Source organism: Gymnoscopelus braueri (genome assembly GCF_963280865.1).
Source record: "Gymnoscopelus braueri genome assembly, chromosome: 14".
Classification (NCBI taxonomy): Eukaryota; Metazoa; Chordata; class Actinopteri; order Myctophiformes; family Myctophidae; genus Gymnoscopelus; species Gymnoscopelus braueri.
The window spans coordinates 20,964,264-20,989,435 of record NC_137619.1 but is presented as its reverse complement, the minus strand read 5'-3'; the positions used below and the strand labels follow the sequence as shown (position 1 = coordinate 20,989,435).

The following is a 25,172-nucleotide window of genomic DNA, read 5'->3' as shown; positions in this document are numbered from 1 at the left end:
GATCGGATCTAGACCGGTTGTAGTTTCGCCGATGCAAAAGCAGCAACAAGTGTTTTTCAGGTCATACCGAACATCACGTCATTGGTCCGACCACCTGTCTATGTCATTTCATTGGACGCAGTCCCGGCAACATCTCTCTCATATAAGTTTTAATCTGTGAGGTCATGAACTTGTCTCCACGGTGCCTCACTTCCTGTAACCTACCCTCTGCCTCACCCCTAGCCTATCTCTCCTTTCTCCTCTACCATTCTCTCTCCTTGTTTTTAGCATTAGGTGAGGGGTGGGGGTGGGGTGTCACATGCAGGGTGGCGCGGGCACTAGGAGATGCGTGATTGGACGAGAGCAGGACAGGTTTTATCTCCATCGCTCAGGTATTTATTTTTCCTGGGAGCGTCTTAAGATGGCTGCCCGTGATGGAGACAGACCACTGTGGCCCACAAAACACCAGCCCTGCCAAATCCCCCTGTTTAACCACAAGCTTGACCCACGTGCCCTGGGTGTGTGGATGGCTGTGTGGGGGATTGTGTATGTGTGTTTCAGCATGCTCGTGGGTGCTTGTGAACTTAGGTTAAGCGTACTTGTGACTTCTTTGACTTTATCTTGTCGAAATCCCCTCATTGTGTGTGTGTGTGTGTGTGTGTGTGTGTCACCATTCATAGTGCGCGTGCACATGCTAACGCTTGTGCGTCACTGCATGTTCTTCACAGCGTGTGGTGTGTGTGCGTGCGACCGTGCTTACACACACACACACACACACACACACACACACACACACACACACACACACACACACACACACACACACACAGGAGACTGTTATGCTGAGTGATATTGAATAGGATCTCATGCCAGTCATAAGCCACACTGAGAGTAAGACTGATATACACTACACACACTCACTCACTCACTCACTCACTCACTCACCAGACACACAGGCACGCACATGCACTGCCCTCTGCTATCTCTGTGTGTTTAGGATGTAAATGTCTTATCAGGGTGGGGAGGACAGGGTCAGGAATCTAAGGTGACTCATGTTGCGTGCTGTTAGAAAAAAGTCTCTTCCAGAGAGACTCAGTAATTGATGTGTATGCAGTGAATCGCAGTTTTAGTTGGATATTAATGAATGTCAGAAACGAAAGATCTGGGACTAGAGGAGTAGAGGAATGTGTGTCAGTGTGTGAGAGAGAAACAGTCACATGTAAATGCACATTACACACAGAATTAGTGATCCCTATTGTTCTTTTGTGTGGAAGAGACACACACACACACACACACACACACACACACACACACACACACACACACACACACACACACACACACACACACACACACACACACACACACACACCAGCTCCTTATTCAATCCCTGCACTAATTCCCCCTTGGTAGAAGGTGTTCATTGTTTCTCTTTCCCTCTAATCTCTCTCTCTCTCTCCCTCTCTTTATTTTTAAATCCATATTAGATTCTCTTTGACTCGGCCACAATCAGAAGCACTGAGGCATTCACCCTGCTAATGCTCTTTGTCTCCCCAGATTTGTCACTTAGCGCCGAGGCTACACCTTTGTGACGGGGCGGAGAGGCGAGGCTCTCATCGAGGGCTGATTGTTTCTTGTCACAGGCCCATCTTAACCCCTCTACACCCTCCTCCTTAAGCAAATCAGCTTTTCCTTTGGATTAGGGCCCCGTATCATTGCCCTGTCAGATCTCAGCTATAGGCACTTGGTGCTTTCTCTAAAATAAACAGATTCTTCGGTTGGGAAATAAAGTGGACGCCGTGCCGCAGAATTGAACACCCGAAGTGTGTGTCGCAGTACAGATCCCTTGTGCTGCAATGTTATCACAGGATCTGAGTTTTAACAAGATAATTGCAGCTCTAGTATTGTGCTGCAGTTGTGTGCGCATCCCTATTCTGGGGGCGAACATTCAGCAAAAATAGCTACATAGAACTACAAGCTCACAACATGTTGGCGTTCTGACACGTTGTGAACTCGTAGATTGGCTGTTTTCTTTTCGGTGAAGATATTTGTTGAAAGAAAAAAGGAGGGCAAGCGTAGATCCCTATGGGTCCCCGATCAAAGAGGTATATGTGGTTTAATTGGTTAAAGGTGACTAATGTGTGAGGTAGTGTCTTCAGTGGGCAAAATTGTTAAACGTTTGAGTAAAATCTGCTAACAGACAGACAGAGGGCAAAAGGTTGGCCAGTTGAGCAGGCTCAAAATGTACACATGCACGCACGCACTTACACACACAGGACCCCCCCTCTGTAACCTCCCCGTTTCTTATTTCTACGCACGTATTAATGTTGTCACAATACGAACATTTTGACTGGTAAAGTATAAGTCAGGCCTAATCTGTGTGTAAACAAACAGATTTTGACTAGGATTTTCGGTTGCCAGTGTCAATTTAAGCAATGTGACGCCGACAGTACTGTAAATATGAACCCACACATATTCCAACACTGCTTCTGGGAAACTTCCTAGTAGAGTACTACATGCATAAACTAGAATGACGAGCCTGATAATTTCTGCTTAATATAATTCCTGATTATTTTTCACCAGCTTTGGTCAAATTGAGCAATTTCAAAGTTATGTAAATTTCCAGAATTAGTCAGCCCGTTGTTGTAAGACGCAAAACAAGCGTCTTACGACAACGGTAATATAACGTTAACGGTAATTTATAACGCTAAATGTACATTCTGCTCTCAATTTGTCATGTTGTGTGTTAGCTGTCTTGTTTTTGTGATTTGTGTTTTGTACGTTTATTGAAAACTGTATAAACATTTTGCAAAAGCAATATAACAACGAGCAATAACAACGATGATGAATAACTCTTATTCCACTATACATTTACAGTACCACATAGATGAATTAAAACTAAAAAAAAATGACATTTTGGTCATGTCAGTAGAAAAAGTATCCATGGCAGCAAGAGCAGAGTCGGCAACAAAATAATGCGATAATGATGACGTGTGCTACATTTGTACAGACTCGGAGTTACAAATGGATAAATGAACACTGAGCATTTTACATTAAGCATTATCTTAATCTGGGAAACTAAAATGGCGGTTGTACCATTACGTGCTTGCATTCTGTGTCTCAGTGGGAGCCGAGTGTTCATATAGTAAGAAGTGGTCAGCAGTTCTCTAAGCATCCATTACTGCTGCTCTGCCCCCCCACCACCTCCGTGGTCCACAAGTCATTACAAACCCAGCAGCCAAGCTGCAGTCCAGGCCACAACGACAACGTTTTCCTCTGCAGCCATTTACCTCCCAAAGCTGTGGTGATAAAGTCCTCCACGGCCACATAGCCATCAGCCTGCTACGCGCAAATCTGGACTTCTGATATCATCCCCACTGCCTGGTGCAGGGCAGGGGGGGGGGGTAATCAATCTCAGATAGGTGGGAGTAGTGGTTCTGAGCTGTATGTGTGTGTATGTGTGCTGATGTTATTGGTCATTTTGGGTTCCTTTTAGGATGGTCCTATTAGGTGAAATTGGGGGAAAAGCGATGAGCAGGCACTTCTTCAGCCAGGCTCCAACTCTGGATGTAATGCTGTCAACCTTTCATTATCTCTCCAGCCCTCTCGCTCCTTCTCCCAATCTCTTCTTCTGCCCGCTCTTTCTCTCTTTCTTTACCTCTATCCCCTCCCTCTCTCTCTCTTACCCCCTCCCCCCCTCCCCCCTCCCATTCTCTCACTGTATCTTAAGCAGGCAACACATGATGAGTGTTAAATTGTTTTCCTATGGAGAGATCGCTGCCGCCCAACCTAGCCTTATCACTGCTTTGGGCTTCACGGACTGCATGGACTTTCCATCTTGCCGCTGCGCTTGAAGTATATTTGAACTCGGAACCTGTTTGCTGCTGAACTTTGAAAAAAATTGGACAAATTGACCCTTTTCAGTGCAGACATTTTGACCAACATTGGTAACATTTGTTTTCACAATTGGGGATGTGTGGGTGTACGTTAACGGTACCGGAGCTGTCCATGCCGGAAAACAGTAACCCCTCAATGAAACACACCCACAATTCATGTTACTACCATCAGCTTTGTTTTAAAATGGTTGCTGTAGGAAGGGTCTATCAGATTATTTGCTGTACATGTCAGTCCTTGTTTGAGATTCCCAGCTGCTTGCTATGGTGTCTATTTGACCTAACGTTGCTGGCAGTCATGACTGGCACTTATTCCAAATAAAAGGCCACAGGGCATGGTCTTGAGTCCATTTATGTCTAAGCTACTGTAAATGTTTAGAATGCAGTGTTCAGTCTCAGTAATTATCTCTGCCAAGCTGGAACAGGGATTATGTTTTCGCCCCTGTCCATCCATTTGTCTGTGTGTGTGTGAGCAGCTAATCTTGGACACTGCTGAACCGAACGGCGTGAAACTTTGCATGTACACTCCCATTAGGCCAAGGAAGAATCTCCACCCCACATTTTGGCCTATAACTCTCTCTTTAGGTCGCACAATCAATTCCTCCTCTGAATTCCTTGGATCATGACACAACTTGAACCGTAGGTCGCACAATCAATTTATTTTCTCCTGGATTCCTTGGATCATGACGCAACTCCCCATATAGGCCTCACCCATTTCTGCCTGACGACATATTAAATTTTCTTAAAACATACAGTACATTTTGCTACTACTCCTACTTATTTTGTACTCCTGCTATTTTCACTGGTTGCCTTTATTTATTAAAAAATGTCTCCTATAATGACGTGCCCAAAATAGGAACAGGTTGAAAGTGGTTAAAATATGAGCGCATGATGACCTCTTTATTTTATGTATGACAAACAGTGGTTCTCAAACAATTATTTTGATCCAAGGGACCCCTACAGCTCTTCTACAGCTGTACTGTAGGTGGGGAGGTAACAGTGGTGAGAATGAAACCTATGATCTGAATAGTCGTGTGTTTAGCCCAACCGAGCGGTGAGCGCTCATCATGTGTCGCCGCCTTGTCGGCTGTCTCTCGTTTTCCTCTGTCCCTATTCCTCATCTTCTTACTCTTCTTTCTCCCCTTTTCTCACCTCTTGCCATATTTCCCTCCCTCTCTTTCTATCTGACCCTGCCATCTCTGCTCTCATCTATTATGAGTCCGTTTCTCTGTCCGTCCATCCCTCCTGAGTACGGACCACAAAGGAAACCCGGGGCTTTTTGTGTTATCCTTTTAGCATAGCTTTAACTGCACTGCCTTACTGTTTTTCAATCTTGCCAATAAAGTATTCAACCCTTCAATTAATCAATCCTTCTGGCACTCTCTTTCTCCAAATGCTCTGTGTCTAAACCCTTCCATCCTGTATTGCTTTCTCACCCCCCCCCACATACGTCCATGTCTCCTCCTTCCTCCTCTGTCTTTTTCGTCTCTCTGCTCTCTCTCTATTCTCTCTCACACACACACACACACACACACACACACACACACACACACACACACACACACACACACACACACACACACACACACACACACACACACACACACACACACACACACACACACACGCACTTACTTTCTGGTCAGCCTCTCCTCTCCCCATCATCCCTTGCTCTCTGTCTCTATCTATAGTTATACCTATGACCCCTGTTCTGTCTGTCTGTCTCTGTCTGTCGGTCTCTCTCCCTCACTCTCTCCTCTGTCCTTTCATTCTCTCCTCTCGTCCAGTAGAAGTGCAGAGGCAGGTCTTTTGGCTGCTGTAATTTATTTTCCTATTAGCCTCCTCTCTGAAGTGTCAGCGCTGGGTCTGAGAGCAGCACAGAGGCCCTGCCGACCCACAGACCCACGGAGAGGAGAGAGCACCCTGGACACACTGATAAGACCAGAGAGGGAGGGCATGAGAGAACGTGAGTGAGGGCCAGAGAAAAGGAGGAGAGGAAGAAAAGAGGGAATGAGAGAGGGGTGAAAAAAGAAAGGAAGTGTGGGTGAGGGACCAAGAGCGAGAAAAGACAGGCAAACCAAAAGAGTAGGAATATATATGGAGATGTTTTAGTCCTTTCTATGAGTGTGAGAGAGAGAGAAGACAGACTGTTTGGCCTTGCCCAATGCGCAATGATGCGCATTGGATGGCTATTGATGACGGCAATTGAAGATTATATGGAGGTAGAATTCAACAAAAGAACTAAAAGAACTCACCAAAATGTACACCTGAAAGGTTTAATCTAGCCCCCTCATCGGGCCTAATAAATACAAAGTACAAATGAAATGGACTAAATGAATGTCTTTAGTTGGGCCTACAGTACATTGTTCACACACATTGGACCACTTCACTCTGTTCCCCTTCCAACGGCTCATCAGTATTTCTCAGTTCAAGTCCCACGCCTATTCTCATATCCCGTGGTAGACAGCAGGTCGTCAGACAAATCCCCTGTCTCCTTTCTCGGTGTCCAAATAGCAAAAGGACTCCACAACAGGCGGCTGGCGTCGGCCAAAAATTGATATGGGCACACTGGGCACTCGAGAGCCCCAGGGATGGGCGTTGGAAGGACAGACATGTTGGGATTGAATCTTTGTGAAGGTTTAAAATAAAACTGGGCCATTAGCTGTTTTCTGACCAAGAGAAAGAGCTGTGCTGCTATTTCGCGTATGTGTGTGCGTGTGTGCGCGCACTTGTATGCATGTTAGAAGCAACAATAGACATGAAAGCCATTGGCACAGTCCCCTCTCATTATTAAAACCATTGTCATTGGAATTCACAAAGACACACTGATAGTATTGCAAGCCTTTTATGTTCATTGTTGCCTTAAAAAGCAACACACACACACACACACACACACACACACACACAGAACAACCTCTGCTTGGGGAAAAATAAATCCTCACGCATAATAGTTGCAGATGAATGAATTGGTCTTAATCTGTGTGTGTGCGCGTGTGCAGACGTCTGTCTGTATAATATCTATAATGCAGTATTCATAGGTGGTATGTAAAAAGGCCTGCTTTATCAGTTATCAGGGGAGGCCAAATTGACACAGAGGAATGGCTCCATTGTGTGTAGAATCAAAGAGAGATGTGAACGAACGCGCTGGATGTCTCCATTTCCAATAACTCTGACCTTGAGGCAAGAGGAGGAACAGAACCACACGTCTATGCAATATGCTGACTGCAGAGTTTTAGCACATGTCCCTGGTTGAGGGCCTGTGTGTGTGCACGCGTGTGTTGGCCAGTGTGTAAGGTGCTGCCTCAGGATTATTCTGCCGTTGGAGTGAAGTTGAGGTCTTACAGGGCCAGTATTTAGAACTGCAACGTGGAAAATGGACTCTTCCATCAAATGTTTATCCATCCAGGTTGTTGTCAGTAACGGGAGGGATCTTCGTTACAAGGGGAGACCTTGGTTGGATGACACACGCACTTCTATTGATGGGGAAGAAAAGGTGATAATAATATTTCAGTGATAAAAACCTGAGTGTTAATATAACTCATAACGGTCCATTTCTATTGTATAACCTCCAAACAAGAGTGAGTGGAATTGAAAGACAGAAGACAAAAGAGAGAGACTTAATCTGAACTCAGTTTAATATGAGTTTCAACAGATTAAAGTTCATTGGTGTCCCAGCAGCCTCCTCTTTCTTGTTCCTTCTCTTCCTTCTTTCCTCTCCTCCTTTCTGTATTCACCTGTCCCCTACTCCTTCTCTTCCTCTCTCCCCCTTCTCTATTCCTTACCTCTATCTCCATCTCTTCCTCCCTCCCAACCTCCTTCTTTCGTCCATCTCTTCCTCTCTCTCTTTCCCCTCTCCGTCCATTCTCGTCTCAGTCTCACTACTACTGAACCAGAACTGTAGCCAAACGTACTGTTGATGTGAGAATGCCGGCTTATTGGAAAGCACTGGGATCAATGGGGAATATTGATCACGTTTGTTCCAATTTGAAACCAATTGACTCGTGACCTGTGTTAAAAAGCCATTAGCTGATTGGAGAGAGTGTGTGTGTGTGTGTGTGTCATTCTTCTTGTGCATGTGTTAATACAACTCAAGTGTGTGTGTGTGTGTGTGTGTGTGTGTGTGTGCGCGCGCACACACGCATGTGACTCTGCCCATACAAAGAAGAAGTCATGGTTCTTTTTTAAGCACTCAGCCTAATTAATCCATCTCTCTGTGACAAAAGGAACACACCCCCTCCTCTCCTCTTCCTCCTTCCTCCTCCGGCCTGTCCCACTGGCATTTTAGGGATGGGGGGGGATCCTGCAGGGACGCCCCGGACCCCCTCTTACCCTGACCCCTGCCCCCCCACCAGGGGAGCAGCTGTGGATCAATCCAGGACCAGCTGGCATCAGGGAGAGGTTGAGGACTGGTGCCCTAACACGCGCACACACACACACACACACACACACACACACACACACACACACACACACACACACACACACACACACACACAGACATTGTCTTATATTGGGAAGAAAATACAAGAATAAATGCTTAAAATGTAAAAGCAGGTTTATTTTGAAATGACAACTTTTTGTTTTTGCTCTGGTCTGTAGTAGCACAGATGCCACCGCAAGGGGGCAGCATTCAGCCACACCTCCTCCCTCTAGTCCTCTTCCTCTCGCATTCCTTTCTTTCCCTTTATCTGTTTCTTCCCCTCTACCCCTACTTCTCTCTCTCCGTCCCTCTCTCTCAGTCAGACAGACAGTGACATAAGCAGTATATTGCTAGTCATATCCCTACAATAAATTAAACTTCTCTCCTGCATTGTCCTCTTTCATTATAAACACTGCCTCCACCCTAACACCACCCCTCTAATCCTGGCACCCCTCCTCTACACACACACACACACACACACACACACACACACACACACACACACACACACACACACACACACAATGGTTGATTGACAAGGCACATTTTCATTGTTTGCTTCCGATAGTCACAAATCTGTTGAAACGTTTATTCTATTCTTTCATCAGGGGGTATATGCATATTCTTAAAGGGCAAGACCACTTTGGTAGAGGTTTGGGTTGTGTAGTTACCTTGCCATGATGTAACAACAAAGGTGGGCAAGAAAAATAAAAATAAATCTCCATTGACTAGAAATTGATCATTTAACTCTATCAGTGCCAAGAGTATTTTCATAAAGTACTCCCCCAGTGCCAGCAATTTGCGTTTTTTTTTTTTTTTTTTTTTTGTAATTTTTCATTCAAATAAATGATCTGATTGGGTTTTTAAACCCATAATACAGTTCTACCAGTAGAGAGCAACAAATCGACACATTGATGACCTCGCTGGCTCACTCGCCCCCTCCCAAACAGGCTCACGTCATATCCGGTCCTAACCGGATGTTGACATTTTCGACAATCGTTGATCGGGCTAAATTACGATGCGATACACGACTACGATGACTGATCGTCACCCAGACCAAAGAGAGTAGACGTGGACCTCTCCGTTCGCTTTTTATACCGTGTGAAAAACCGTGACTTTCCCTATTCTGTTCGAAAATCACCGGAGAAAAACAACGTGACCCGGAAATGATTTTTTTTTTTTACATCTGGCTCCGGGTGAGTCTGAAGGAGTCAGGAAGCGAAAGTGATCATGAAAAATAAACAGAATAGCGCGACCACAGTCAAAAGTAAAAACTCGGGATTTCTCGTGCTGGCACTGAGGGTACTCGGGAAAAACTCGGGATATCTCGGGGCGTGGCACTGAGAGAGTTAAAATATGCTCCTCATTGACGTACATTGTATGGTGAAGAGGCTCTGGAGGACCTCTTTTAAGCCCGTAAACGAACGCAAAGAAAGAGAAGGCTGTTGGGACCGTATAGAACATCACAAAACTCAGTACTGTTTTTTTTGTTATATAAAAATGTCAACTTCCTATGGATTTTGCTATTTTTATTGGGAAGGAAACCCGGACTGGATCCGCGGATCCGGATCTTCAAATAGTTGTTTTGTGATGTTCTATACTGTCAGTATCCGCTTTGTTTGGGTTCGTTTACGGGCTTAAAAGAGCTCCTCCAGAGTGGTTTTGCCGTACAATGTAAGTCAATGAGGAGCATATTTTGAATTATCAATTTATAGTCGATGGAGAAATTATTTTAGATTTCTTGCCCACCTTTGCCCACCATAACCCAAACCTCTACCTCTAAGTGGTCTTGCCCTTTAAGTAATTCCTTTCCTTTTTACAGAACCCCCACCCCTACACACACACACACACACCTCCCACCTCTCCATAATTTTTACTAAATCCCACAACCCCACCTCCAGCTCCCATGTTAAGTGTTGGATGTATTTGTCATATGGTAAAGTATCTATACGCACTATTAGCTTCATATAATAGCTGGTCCGTAATCTGCCAGGAGATAAGACGTTTAGAGGGAGGGAAGGAGGGAGGTCTTTTTTCTCCTCATTCTGTTCTCCTTTGGTGGTGGCGGAGGTGTTGTTATCCTACTGCCACCCTCCTGCCCCTTGTTGCTGTAGACGAGGCTCAAATATCAGCTGGAAAAGTCAAGTGTCCATGTCGACCGTTCAGCACAGTGGCAGTAAGCGTGTCGCGATACTTGATACATATCGAATTTGATGTTCGATACTTTGTATCGAAATTACAAGCCGTATTGCGATTCTCGCGACAGACGAGTTGACGATAGTAGTGTTACATTGTAGCATCCAGTCTGCGTCCTTTCATTTCCCCATCTGTCCGGTAAAAAGATGACAGCCAACAATCCCAAACTCGCACATCATTCGACCCGTGGGTCGTGCTCAAGAAATAACAAGCGCAGTCAGGGTGACATGCGACCCTTTTTCAGTGGTGGAGAACACTAGATTTAAATTGCCAAGCAGATCGCATTTGAGCACAAGTGTGTTGCCTGCGATGTATGAGAACATGAAGGCAAGAGTTACTGAAGGGCTGAGCCATGTAGAATTGATTGCCTTAACTAGAACGGTGTGCTCCTCAGAGCACAGGTCTCCACCAGGCCTGGTTGCCTACCCAGGGCCTGCAAACTTTGGAAAGCAGTCACTTGGTGTGGGAAAAAATCTCATCTGAAAATGTCAATGACAGTTATTGTTAAACCCAAAGTTTATATTATTATGTTAAACGTTTTATTATTCTAGATTCTCATTTGTTATTTATAATTGTTATTATTCCAATTAAAATTACTTCTTGAGAAACAAGTTTTTTTCTTTACAAAGCAAGACTCAATAGCCTAATAATTAATAATGATAGGCCTATAACCATATCGAATCGAATCGTGAACTTAACACATTACCTGCCTTGATATTAAACATAATTTTTTTATCCCTTTGTCAGCGTAATTACCTTAAATAGACGAACCCTACTGTCTATTCTGGGGCAAACATTGGGTGAATAAAGACCTGAGCTTGTAGATGGGCTATTTTCAGCAAAAATATTTAGTGAAGAGGGGAAAAAGTAGGGGGCCTAATATAGACCCCTGAGGGACTCCGGTCAACTAAGGCCTTTTTCACACTGGCAATCCAAATCCATCCCAAATCTGATTTTGTATCCAGATGGGAGTCAGATTGGTTTTATGCAGTCTGAACAAGGCGCTTTTGGAATGTGATTCAAATCTGATTCACAAAACCATGTGGTTTTGTTTAGTTTTTTAGACAACAACCTGATTCCAATCTGGATAGGCCAAAAATCTTATTTGGGGTGCCAGTGTTAGCCTAAGTATATAGGATTTACTTTATGTGGTTACAAGCCGACATAAATCAAAAGGGAATGTTTAAGGGGATGTTTACAACAATCAATCAGGGCATCAGATAAATCACACACCAAACAATATCCATAGATAATAGAAGTAAAATAATTAGAGACAACAATACAAAATTAAATAACTAAAATAATCCTGTAACCACATTTTAATCAGTAGTTCCCTTGTCAAGATAGGAGAGTAGAGGTCGCCATATTTCTCAAACTCTTTAAGCTTGCCTTTTAAGCCTAGCTCGATATCTTCCAAGTCAAGAGCATAAGTCAGCTCTGTCAACAACAGTATGGTCATACAGTCGCGTAACTAGCATGACGCAGACAACGCAGTTGCGTTGGAGCCCAGAGTCATTTGGGGCCCACCCGTGCCGTCGGTAAAAAAAAAAAAATCATCGACCTGGTTGCTTGTTTCTCTCGCAAAATCTGGCAACACTGGAAGTCAGAAGCGGCGAGGTACACGTTCATCTAGACCTCGTAACTACTGTACAGTACGCTGCTGTCCTCTTGGTTTATAGACCGAAATGCGCAGTTTGTGCTGTTTTCTGTGGTCTGTTCTGTCTAAAATCCCCGGCAGCCGTGGTTTGAGGGCCCACGGTGACCACCCCGCGTCGGGGCCCACTGTTTCCTCGTTACGCCGCTGTGGTCATAGCATGCCTTATTGATTGCCACGTGGGACTCTTAACGATGACAGGGTCTGACACTTGATTCAAACTTTTCTCTAGGGAATGCTAGAGGGGCCTTATTTAGATTTATGGAGTCTAATGCTGCATGGGGTAAATGCCTTGGTGGCGTGTCCATCTCCATTTTTGCTAATTAGACAGTGAATAATCTGGCCGTAAAGTGAGGTTCTCTGTGCAAAGTGGTTGTGGTCTCTGAATGTGTGTTTTGGGTCTGTGATGGGCACCCACATTATGTACATATATGGACTGGACCTCAAGAAAGCGATGTCAATGTATTAACCTCAGCAACGACGGGCTGGCTGATCATTGAACATCAGTGCTAGTCGGCGACGTTGCAGCTGGTTGAGTCACCTGAGGTCTAGTCAAGCGGTCCGTGGTAGTCCCCTACGTAGGCCGGTGGCTTACCGATTCACAGTGGAGATGGTTTTGTTCAGAGTGTAGAGCTGATGTAGGGACATCAAAAACACTGACCTGGGGTCTGATACAAAGGACAAGTCAACAAGTATGATCCTGAATTTAACTCTCGACTACAAAAAATATGGACGAAGGGAGTCCCATTGGTTTCTGCTGACCCGTTTTGAAGCCACTTTTTTGATGAATTCAAAGCCGCCATCTTTGAACTTCAGGCCCCAAACTGTAACCGGAAACGACTGCTATTGGCTGCAACCGCAGCGAGGGCGGGTCTTCACTCGGTAGAAGAAGCCCTAGATTAGAAGCATACCCTACTTTATCATTAATTTAAGGAGGAGGTGAAATAGTGACATCTGCTGGGCCATTAATGGGATCTGCATGCTGATAATGACTTCCTATTTATCCTCAAATCCAGCGGAGCTTCCTTGCCGCCTAGTACAAACGTGCAAATGTACTCAGAGTAACAGTTGTACACGCTTTTTTTGTTATAACGGAGGGATAAAGGAATACTGAGGATTTTACTGTGACGTACATAAGAGACAAAGGCAGCTTTATTTGGGGTCGACGCCTTCTTAGTAGTGGTTCATTCAGAAACGTTTTAGCCTCAACTGATGCTCATCTGGTGGACACTCATATTGTGTTTGCCTGGCCAGGTTTCTCACTGTATTAACAGCAGCGTCAACAGTTTGTACTGATAATAACTGTGTGTGTGAGTGTGCGTAAACGCCCCATGGTCCTCAGTGATAAGGCTGAGATTGAGTCTGCACCAGAAAAATGGAGAACGAGAGCCTCAGAGAGTTGTGTGTGTGTGTGAGAGAGAAATAGGGAAAGAAGACATCAGGTAGCAGGCGATGTAAAGAGCCCATATCATCTCATCTCCCATGCACACCTGTGTGTGTGTGTGTGTGTGTGTGTGTGTGTGTGTGTGTGTCTGTGTATTGTGTGAAGGGAGCTGGCCAGCCAGAGCTTTGTGAGCTTTTGTGCAGAGCCTGGATCCTAAGGGCTCAATACACAGCAGAAAAGTACAATGAAACACAAGTGTGTATGTAAAACCAACAGGCCTGTTTTTGTTCAGGTCCAAATAGAGACATGGAGACAAAAAAAGAGATGGAGAGATGTGACACAGAGAAAGGGAGATAAAGAGAGAGGGAGTGACTACTGCTACTGCAGCTGCAACTGCTGCTTTTTGTACCTCATGGGCAGTGAAGAGACATTTTGAGTGAATGAACCAACCCAGTGCATCACAGTTTGTTTATCTTCAGGAAAATGAGGATGTACAAGTGAAAAAAAAAGAGACAAATGTTACAGTAGCGACAATAGAGACAATCTCCTATTCACTGTCAGCATGGTGCATACATCACCCCGTGTGTGTGTGTGTGTGTGTGTGTGTGTGTGTGTGTGTGTGTGTGTGTGTGTGTGTGTGTGTGTGTGTGTGTGTGTGTGTGTGTGTGTGTGTGTGTGTGTGTGTGTGTGTGTGTGTGTGTGTGTGTGTGTGTGTGTGTGGCATCCACCCTAAAAAAAAGTCTCCAACTGTTTAGTTTACTGACGAGGCTTGTGGGCAGTGCTGTCTCTCTCTCTCTGTCTCCCTCTCGCACACACATACACACGCACACGCGCGCCTATGAGCGTCTGTACATGCACACACACTGTGCCATGTCACTGATTCTCTTATCACTGGTCTGTGGCATGTTTCCCAATTCCAATTTGACTGCTAGCCCCCGAAGCACTGCTCTGTGGTATGTGAGTGTGTGTGTGTGTGTGTGCGCACATGCGTGTGTGCATGTGTAGTTGACTAAAGCTGGCCTCGGTGTGGACTGTGATGGGAAATTTCTCAGGGATCTGACAAAGGAATTTATGAGGGACCGAGAACGACATGATGTCGTTTCTGTTAGATAACCTTCTTGAATATCAGCTCTCTGGAAAGGAAAAACGGTAAAAATAGACGGGTACATTTCACAGCAAAATCCGCAGTGTTAATTTAACGATAGTGTAAAAACAGACCCATAACAAGGGGGCAAGTCAGCTCTTCCTCAAAACTCTGTCTCTCCCTGTTCCTTTGTCTCTCTCACAAACTACATTTAGTTTCATTGACGTCAATAGCTGACTAGCAGTGTGTCGAAAGCAGTGGTTCTCAAAGTGGGGTCTCGGGCACCCCCAGGGGTCCTTGAGGGAGTGTCATTTTAGATTTTAGCTATAACCATTATTTTATACTTTGGCTATTCAAAAATAGTAGATATACAAGCTCATAGCGCCGCACCGAGTGCTGTGCTATGAGTATGTAGATCTGCAAAAAAAAAAATAAATCGTGAAAATCTGCACAAATCTTTGAATATATATATTTTTTAAAGCGAACATTTGTAACTCAAATCTTTGCTTCTGGGGGTCCCTGGAACTAAATATTATACGTAAATATATACGCTTTGGATAAGTCGCAACATGTCATGATGCGACACGTTGTGAGGTCGTAGATCCTGCTAAATCTGAAAAAGTCTTCCCTTATGGTCCCTGGCACAACATCTTTTCAAGTGGGGGGGGTCTGCAGACAAATCCATATCAATTTGAGGGTCCTTGACAAGAAAATGTTTTGAGAACCACTAGTCTAAAGCAAAACGCCACCGAAACCTGTACAGTACAATTGCAATTAATCGTTAACCTCTCCCTTTCTCTCCCCCTCTATCTCATCCCTCCCTCCCTCCCTCCCTCCATCCAGGAGTCTCCGTCGGGTCGCAGGAAGGCCCTGGCCACCAGCAGCATCAACATGAAGCAGTATGCCAGCCCCATGCCCACGCAGACGGACGTCAAGCTCAAGTTCAAGCCGCTGTCCAAGAAGGTGGTGTCGGCCACCCTGCAGTTCTCTCTGTCCTGCATCTTCCTCAGGGAGGGCAAGGCCACGTGAGTCTACATTTGTCTGCATTTATAAAATGACACAGATGTGTGAATGGGTTAATGCGAAGCTGTTGCCATTTTCAATATTATCTTTATAAGGGCTGCAACTATCGATTCATTTGATTGCTTTTTCAATTCATTTTGATAATCAGGAATGGAGGCATTGCCTTCCATGAAGGGAGACCCTTCCCAGCCACGTTCTTACATTACAGTGAATGTGATTATTCATTTGTTATTGGAAACATAGTAGAATTTGGATGGAGTTACTGTAAATGATGCCTGGAAGTTACATTACACATTACTAGGGCAGGGCTTCTATGACTTTAAAATTTACAGTATTTTAAAATCTATTATTTTACTGAGATTTATTTTCTATTACAAAAGTTTAGAAAACAATATTGTTTTTAATGGAGTACAGAGTTATGCTGGGTATGACATTGCCTTCCTTTGAAAACAACTGAAGCTAATCTCTGGAAAGTTGTCTTTGTTCAATTGATCTTTGTTCCTTTTATGTAAACACACTCGCACAGTGTTAGTTATTATTCCTTTGATCGTAACCATTTCCATTTACGCACACGACAACACACACACACACACACACACACACACACACACACACACACACACACACACACACACACACGCCCAGAGACAATGTTTGTTGGTCATCCCCATACATTCTCCTTTGATGGTAACAACTTTCTTTTACACACTGGGCAAATACACTCAGACACACACATGCAGTCACATGCAGAGCGTTAGACGAGTCCAGGCCTTTGTTGTGTCGAGGGCTGCGGGTCGATGGCGCGCAACCCCTGTTAACCCTTGAGGGAATGATGTCTGCCACACACAAACAAATTCCATCACATCATCTCAAATGAACCTCACACACGCGCGCACACACGCGCTAAACACAAAGAACAGAGAGAAGAGAATACAGAAATTATCATGAGGGAGGAATAGAAAGATGGAGTGGGGGTGGAAGTAATAGAGGGATGAGGAAAGAGGGGAGTGAGTGATAGAAAAGGCATGAGACAGAATACATCATCAAAGTTGAGCAATAATGAAAAGTTGGATATGTAGGATGGATGGACTATAGCTAGTTGGAGGGAGGATGGATGGATGAATGGTATTTCGCTCGACGTTGAATGGGCAAATGGAGAATGGGTGATAGATGGATGAATAGACGTTTGATGGAGGAGGGACGAATAGCGGTTCAGTGGAGAATGGACGGAGAATGGACGGATAGAGGATATATTGCAAAATGGCATAAAATAATCTTCAAGCTCACAATGTGTCGCAGCAGGACACATTGTGAGCTTGTAGATCTGCTGTTTAACAATCTTATAACATTCAACAGTCTTAAGTTGTACATTTAATTAAACATGTAGTGTATATAAAATTTGCTGCGCTGAGGACGTGCACCCCCCCCCACTTTGAAAACAACTAGAATGACAGAACAGAATGCATCTATGAAAGAATTGGCAGATTGCAGAAGGAGGGGAGCATTGAGGAAAGGGTGATGGAGAGAAAAAGACAGACAGATAAAAAGGTGGGTGGGGTGGCTGTGTTAATCCCTGGGTGTGATGTGTAGCCATGGGCAGGTGTGTGTGTTTCTAATGTTCATTCATTCTTTCACTCCATCATGTATCAATGTGGTTTTCTAGCTCTACCTAACGTGTCGTGTCCATTTTTGCATTTCACAGTAAAAAAGAGTGTACACACAAAATGTGTACAAAACTGATCTGGATAAATTAACACACATGATTTTGCTGTGTAGGCTGTCTCGTAAGAAATAAAAAGATCTATTCTCTACTGACAGTAGATTCAGTGTTTGATATCCCTACATACTATAGGCTAATACTGTATATTATTGGTGTGTGTTTGTGTGTCAGCGATGAGGACATGCAGAGCCTTGCCAGCCTGATGAGTATGAAGCAGGCGGACATCGGCAACCTGGACGACTTTGAGGAGGATGAAGGTGAAGAGGAGGAGAACAGGGTCAACCAGGAAGAGAAGGCAGCTAAGATTTCAGGTGAAACACCTTTTTGAATATGCATGACTTGTGATGACTTGTCATGCCTAAGCTTACAAGTCAGGTGAAGTGAGTAGTTCTGTACCTACAGTGTGTGGTAGGTGTGTACTAACCACTTGAACCCTAGCATCCATATTCTTGTGGGAACATTAACCTGAAAATAGCCGACCTGCAAGCTCACAACGTGTCGCAATGCGTTGTGAGCTATTATTTCGGATACTTTGGGCAAAAACATTGGGTGTACAGGGAAATTTCTCCTATGGGAGACAAATAAAGAGAACCTTGACCTTGACCTGACTGGCTTTGCCACTAAGATACCCCCAAGTTGACAGTGCCAGAGGAGTTATTTAATTCATATGTTACAATACTATTTGTGTAGTGTGTGTGTGTGTATCTTTCCTTCATTCTTTCACCTCTTTAAACGACATTTACCCTAGTGTCCCTAATCTTGAGAGATTTGGTGTAGAGAGAAACAAGGGAGCGGTCCAATTACAGAACCCTTAATATAGGGTTTAAGTGGTTAAAGGGCAACACCACTTTGGTAGAGGTTTGGGTTGTGTAGTTACCTTGTCATGATGTAACTCCAAAGGATTTCAAAAATAATTTCTTAAAAATAAATGTAATTAACTAATATGTGCGAGTGCTTATTTGAGAGCATAATGATCCTTATAGCATTAATATCCAGTGTTACAGGTTTATTATCGCCTTGATTCCAATGCTAAGTTGTAGGTTCTTGTGCGTGTGTGTTTGATTTAGTCTACGTTTGTACACCGATGACTGAGCAGTGAGCGCACACACACACACACACACACACACACACACACACACACACACACACACACACGTTGTTGGGTTAACGGTGGCTTGCTTCCTCCCATTCAGCCATCCAAAAACAGAGTTTTCATACTGTGCTCTAATGTATGAATCCCACTTTGTGCCGCTCGGCTTAATTCAGCTCTTCAAAGCACACACTTCACATAACGCCTCTTGTGTTCTTTTTTTCCCCCTTCTCTGTTTCGCTGTTGGGCTCATCTATATGTATATACCTTGTGAATCTATATGTATGAATTGGGCGCCTATACAGCTATGCTCCACTCACCATATGTGTCAGATGCGAGGAAGGTGCTCCAAAGCATGGGTTCTCATCTTAAACAAGCGTTATGCTTAATGAGGGTTTCCAGTTTAGTAGACCTTGTATTGTGAATTTGTACTTCCATGTACTGTTATGTACTGTCATGTACTATTCTCATGTCTTTCTAAATAAACTACATCAATCAATCAATCAAAGCCCCAGCTCAAAGCCATGACAACCACCCCCCCGATTATTGTTTCCATCCCTTTTGCTGCTATTGACCTAGCCACCTAGCTATCACAGTGTGATATACTGTATATATATCATACTGTATATACTAGGGCTGGGACTCGATTAAAAAAATTAGAGGCTTTGTAATTAATTAACTCTCTCAGTGCCACGCCCCGAGATATCCCGAGTTTTTCCCGAGTACCCTCCCTGCCAGCACGAGAAATCCCGAGTTTTTACTTTTGACTGTGGTCGCGCTATTCTGTTTATTTTTCATGATCACTTTCGCTTCCTGACTCCTTCAGACTCATTGGGTTCCGGTTTCATGACGCAGATTCCGTTTCCGGTTCTCATTTTTTTCCCGCGGTCATTTTCGGCCAGAATAGGGAAAGTCACGGTTTTTCACACGGTATAAAAAACGAACGGAGAGGTCTACTTCTACTCTCTTTGGTCTGGGTGACGATCAGTCATCGTAGTCGTGTATCACATCGTAATTTAGCCCGATCAACGATTGTCGAAAATGTAAACATCCGGTTATGACCGGATGTGACGTGAGCCTGTTTGGGAGGGGGCGAGTGAGCCAGCGAGGTCATCAATGTGTCGATTTGTTGCTCTCTACTGGTAGAACTGTATTATGGGTTTAAAAACCCAATCAGATAATTTATTTGAATGAAAAATTACAAAATTACAAAATAAAAAAAAACGCAAATTGCTGGCACTGGGGGAGTACTTTATGAAAATACTCTTGGCAGTGAAAGAGTTAATCAAAATTAATCGCATTTTAATCGCACATCAATATTTGACCTGAGAACAGTGTGAGAAATTGTTTTCAAATGGATTTTGGTAAACGTCTTTAAGTACATGTACTCAAGTACTGTACTTAAGTACAATTTTGAGGTATTTTTTACTTTACTCAAGTATTTCCAATTTCTAATTTTTACTTCTACTCCACTACATCTCAGAGTCAAATATTGTACTTATACTCCGCTACAATTATTTGAAAACTTTAGTTACTTTGTACTTTGTAGATTTTGATTATTATTACAAAACATACAGTAACCACTTCAGCCCTATATTGGCCATTAGAAAATAGCCGATCTACAAGCGCGATGCATTGTGAGCTTGTAGATCTGCTATTTTCAAAAGATTTGTATACATTTGAAAACTTGAAACATTTTGTATAATGAGTACTTTAACTTTTGGTACTTTAAGTACATTTTGATACTTTTATACTTTTACTCAAGTACATTTAGAATTCCGGACTTTTAGCTGGAACCACTGACTTTTTGCTCAGCCAATTAAATACCAATGCTAATATCATTACCAGCACTATAATGCTAACATCAAACATAAGAATGTACTCGGAAATGTGAACTATACACAGTATATATACACACCATGTATATTGTACATACGTTCTATACACCCATGCATGAAATCATATGATGTGCACAGGAGTTTGTGTGTATGTGCTCCATTGGGCCTTCATATTATGTGCCCACACATATTATGAATGTGCGTGAGTGTGTAATCTCTCTTTGGGTGGTGTGTTATTTTGCTGTGCTCACTCCTTCTCTACCTTCCTCCCTTCCTGTGTGGCCCTGTCGTTTACAGAGATTGTAAACCAGTTGAATGCCCTCAGCTGCTTAGATGATGATGATGATGACGATGGTGTCCTAAAGCGAGCACGCAAAACGTGCACTAAGCCTGCCGCTTCCTCCCAAGGTTTCCTTTTCACCTTTCTTTCGTCGCTCCTTCCCTTTCACCGACACTTCAGACACTCTCCATTGTCTCTCGTTGTGCTCTCATTTCATCCCTTCAGCCATCTCCCCTTTCTCCCTTTTCTGTTTTTAACTCCTCTCATTTCATTTCTTAGCTGTCTTCCTATTCTGTTTTTAACTCCACTTTTTCACATTCTATTCTTTCACAGTCTTCACTTTCCCTTACAATGTCTGTCTGTCTCTCTCTGACTTTCTCTGGTTTCTCTTTCTCTACCTCACAACCCCTCTCTCTCTCTCTCTCTCTCTCTCTCTCTCTGTCAGAGACATTGGTGTTGTGATTGTGTTGTGGTCTTGGTCATACAGTTAATCCCAGTACATGTTGTGACATGGTCCACCTGGTGGTGATGTAATAGTTGTACACATTGGTTGGGCTGTCATCCTGTCTCACTTCCTTATGTCTCCCTTTCCCTCTTCTCGATTCTGCCCCAAAGTCCGCCTTTTTGTTCTTCTGCAGTTGGTAGTGAACCAAACCAGGAAATGGCTGTCAAATGGAAACTGAAATTGACAAAGTCTTAAAAGCACGCACACGCACGCACACACACACATACCTTGTAGATCTGCTATTTTCACTACTTTTGTGTGACACTCTTGTATGATGAAGTAGGGCATTAATTTATGAAAAAACATAAAATATGGAGGGGGGGAGAGTCTGTTTTTGGGTGGTTTCTGTTTAGCTGATATGCGTGCAGGTAGTTTTAAATATGACTGTTATCATTGTGAGATGTCCATTAAGGTATTATTATGTACCTTTCTATTGATTGAGTCATATTATCATACACTGGACAACTGGGTTACACAAATGATTTTGGTTGGTAAATGTTGGCACATATAATGTAATTGCACACAACATTTGACACACTCACATGCACTTTGGCTTGCATCAAGGCCTTGTATGGATGATGAATGTGTAATTTTAAGAGGCCAGGAGAAATGCCACAGCTCTTATCACTTAAAACCACTTCACATAGCTCCTACTCACATGTCTACACACACACACACACACACACACACACACACACACACACACACACACACACACACACACACTGCTCGCTGCCTGTGCACAGATTCTCACGTTTTTCTCACAGCAACACTAATTGGCATTCTCTTTGACACACAAACACACACGTCACATTCTTTTTGAAGTCACACACATACACACCCTGGCAACGTGCGAGCCGGGTTACAGTAACGGCGCTGAAGATGAAGTGAGTGAATCTTGGACTGGCTTGCTAGGATCACCATAGCAACTCCCTCGCTGTCTCCAACGGTAACCTCCTGCCCGGCACCCCACCCCCCTCGCTAAATACATTTTCCCAGAATGCCTCAGTGGGACGTCCAGTTGACTGAGATGGTAGTGGAGCTCAGGGTGGTTCGGGCTGTTGGAACTCAAGCTTTTACAATGTGTGTGGTTCACTCCAACAGGCAGAGTTTTTGCTATATTGTTTGGTTTATTTCATTTTGTGGATGTTTTCCCTGTTAATTTTTTCTCCCCCTAATCTCTCCATTGTGGGGTTGTAGTTGTGACGGTGGCCATTACCTTGATGTTGTTTATTCCCTCTGTAGTTCTTGATTTTTTTACTTTATTGTTTATTCTTACTTAAACACTTACTTTATTGTTCACCATCTTCTAATTTTTGTTTTCCATTTTTGGAACCGTGGTCGACAGAGCTGATCAGCAAGCTTAACTTCCTGGAAGACGAGGATCAGGACATGCTCCCCGCCATGAGCAACAATCCCTTTGAAGACCCTGATGACGACCCAAACGACCTCAACCCGTTTGGCGACCCCGACGAGGAAGGTACGCGTGACCTTTTGATGTTGGTTCAGTTAATAAAATGAAAGCTGACAGCTTTTAGGATTCAAAATCTTGATTGTTTTTATGTATGTCGCATGTATGCCACGACTCATTTCAGTGATTTGCATTCCATAGAAGACAGCATGTCTTCTATGGAAGCATGTTGCGTTGCGAAAATAGCCTATCTACAAGCTCTCAATGCGTTGCTGCTTGTAGATACTGTAGGCTATTTTTGGTTATTATTTTGAGATTAGAGTATTTGAAGTGGTCAAACTCGCAATATGTTCAGAAGCATCTTCCATAAAATCTTAATAGTCTCGGATATTTCATAAAAGCAAAGTTAAATTGCCAACATTACAACCAGCACTTAATCAGGAGTGTCAGAAGGTCAGATGTACCATAGTATGACTGATCACACTATTCCATTAATGTGTTGATAGTCTAACTTATGTCGCTCAGTGAAGAGACAGTGAGTCGGATAGCAAGTTTTGCATTCAGTAGTTCTGAGGTGAGCTACTACTCTACTCTGTAAAAGGGATTAATCTTGACTGTTGAGGATGATGACATCCTGCACCGGGTGATTAAATCATGGTGAAAACACATGATTGATCATTGACACATAGCATTGACACGTCATCAAACCTGTAGCCCTCACCTGATGGTATGTTTGCTTTTTTTAGCTACCTTTTAATCAGAGCGAGTGTGTGTTACCCTCTGTTTTTTTTGTATTCAAGCATATCATCTGAATGTGTTCTCTCTCAAGAAAACGTTGTAAAAGCAACTGCGCTTTTACTTTAATTGAAGATTTAGCATTGTGTGCTAGACATGAAAGATGGCAAATTGTGTTTATAGGATGTAAAATAAATATATAAACCATTTTAACCCTCCATTACTTTATGAGTTTGTTCATTATAGGGGTGCAACAGTTAAACAAATTAATACATTTACCTGTAATCAATTAATACAAAATATCGATTATTGATCATTTAACACATTGAGTGCCAGGGCTTTTTTAAAACAGGGTACAGTCGGTGCCTGGATTTTTAACCATTTTTTAACCTTTTTCAAGTAGTCACAAAATATTTTCAGTGATCACCGTCCTCAAGGTGATCCCCTCATTACACACATAGAGGTCTCGTACAATCGGAGGATTTTTTTTTAAAACATTAGGTAATCCGCTCCATAGTTGCAGCCAGTTGAAAATAGTCGAAAATAGTCAAAAATACATATTTTAGAAAAAAAGTACACAGGAGCCGAGATACAGGCTTTTGAAGTCATAAGTTAACCAGGAAGTGGATTGGAGTCTAAATCTTCGAAAAATGATATCTCCTGGTGCTGTGAAGAAAAAAAAATGAAAAAAATAAAAACATATTTTTTTTTTTTTCCCAAAAACGGTCATAACCGTTTTTGGCACACAATGCATGGCTTCTCAAAAACGGTCCGGACCGTTTTTGGCACTCAATGTGTTAATAAAATAATCTGTGAACAATTCCCTACTTTGGGCATGCCATTAAATGTGAAATGTTTCCAAAATAAAGAAAGAAAATAGGATAATAATGGCTAAGAAACGAATGGATTGTTGCAGCCCTCAGTCTCATATACAGTACTCTCTTGTTACCATCAGACCCCTCCACCCAGACCATCCTACGCCAGCGGGTTGACGAGGACTCGTACTACGATCACGACTTCTCCAACCCTTTCAGCGACCCCGACGAACCAGAGACCCAAACAGACGCTGTCCCGGGGAACCCCTTTGACGACCCGGACCCAGACCCCGATCCCGACCCTGACCCTGACCCTGACCTTGACCCAGGGCAGAACCAGGCTGACCCCGAGCCTCCCAGACCCAGGCAGAGGAAAGGGGTTCGGCCAGTGGACATGAGCAAATACCTGTACGCTGACACCTCCCGCACCGAAGAGGAGGAACTGGATGAGTGAGTAATGAGGGAGGAAGGGCCCTACAGTTTTCTTCTATTTTCACGTAAAATAGAAGGAATGCACGACTGAGCACGTTAAAGCCTATCCGTGTAACACATTTACATTTGGATAGTACATGGGTGAGAGACCCATGGGTGAGAGAGACCAGTTGTGTTCCCAGTACAAAAATGTCACAAAAAAGCAGATAACATGAGCTCTGGTATACACATTAGATGATCTCTGTGCCTCCAATATGCTTTTTTTTATTTTTTTCTACTCTCAAAAGTCTCACTCCTTCTCTTACACTGTCCCCTATTTCTTTCTTTCGCTCGCTCGCTCGCTCGATGTCCATTTAAACCTCAAGTTTCATATTGAGGTACAGTAGAGCCCCACATTTTTGATGCGGTCAAATAAAGTTAACAACAAAAAAACAACAGTTGTGAATTACAAAAAAGAAGATTGCAGTTAAATAGGAGATTAGTAGATATTCTGAAGTTGCGTCAGTGGCAGCAGTGACTAAAGTTTCTACGTTCTAAACTTTACTACTGAAATACAAAAAGGAATGCACAGTAAAACCTGCAGTGTTAATTTAAATCAGAGAGTGTGACCTTACCATTTGGTCCTACTCTCCCTGCACTGCAAAATACAGTGTTAACTTACTGTGAGTTAACTTACTAACTCACATAGTTAACCAGTTTAACTCCATATACTT

General features: G+C 43.3%; 1 protein-coding gene across 2 annotated transcripts in view; it reads left to right on the top strand.

The window, feature by feature from the left end:
* Nucleotides 1–25,172, top strand: part of ehbp1 (EH domain binding protein 1) — a 211,459-nt gene that overhangs the window by 48,223 nt on the left and 138,064 nt on the right. For both annotated transcript variants that reach the window (XM_080448704.1, XM_080448703.1), the window contains exons 6-9: nucleotides 15,454–15,635; nucleotides 17,525–17,664; nucleotides 22,415–22,546; nucleotides 24,168–24,477. In XM_080448704.1, the coding sequence (XP_080304830.1) occupies nucleotides 15,454–15,635; nucleotides 17,525–17,664; nucleotides 22,415–22,546; nucleotides 24,168–24,477 (764 nt within the window). The remainder of the gene's footprint in view (nucleotides 1–15,453; nucleotides 15,636–17,524; nucleotides 17,665–22,414; nucleotides 22,547–24,167; nucleotides 24,478–25,172) is intronic.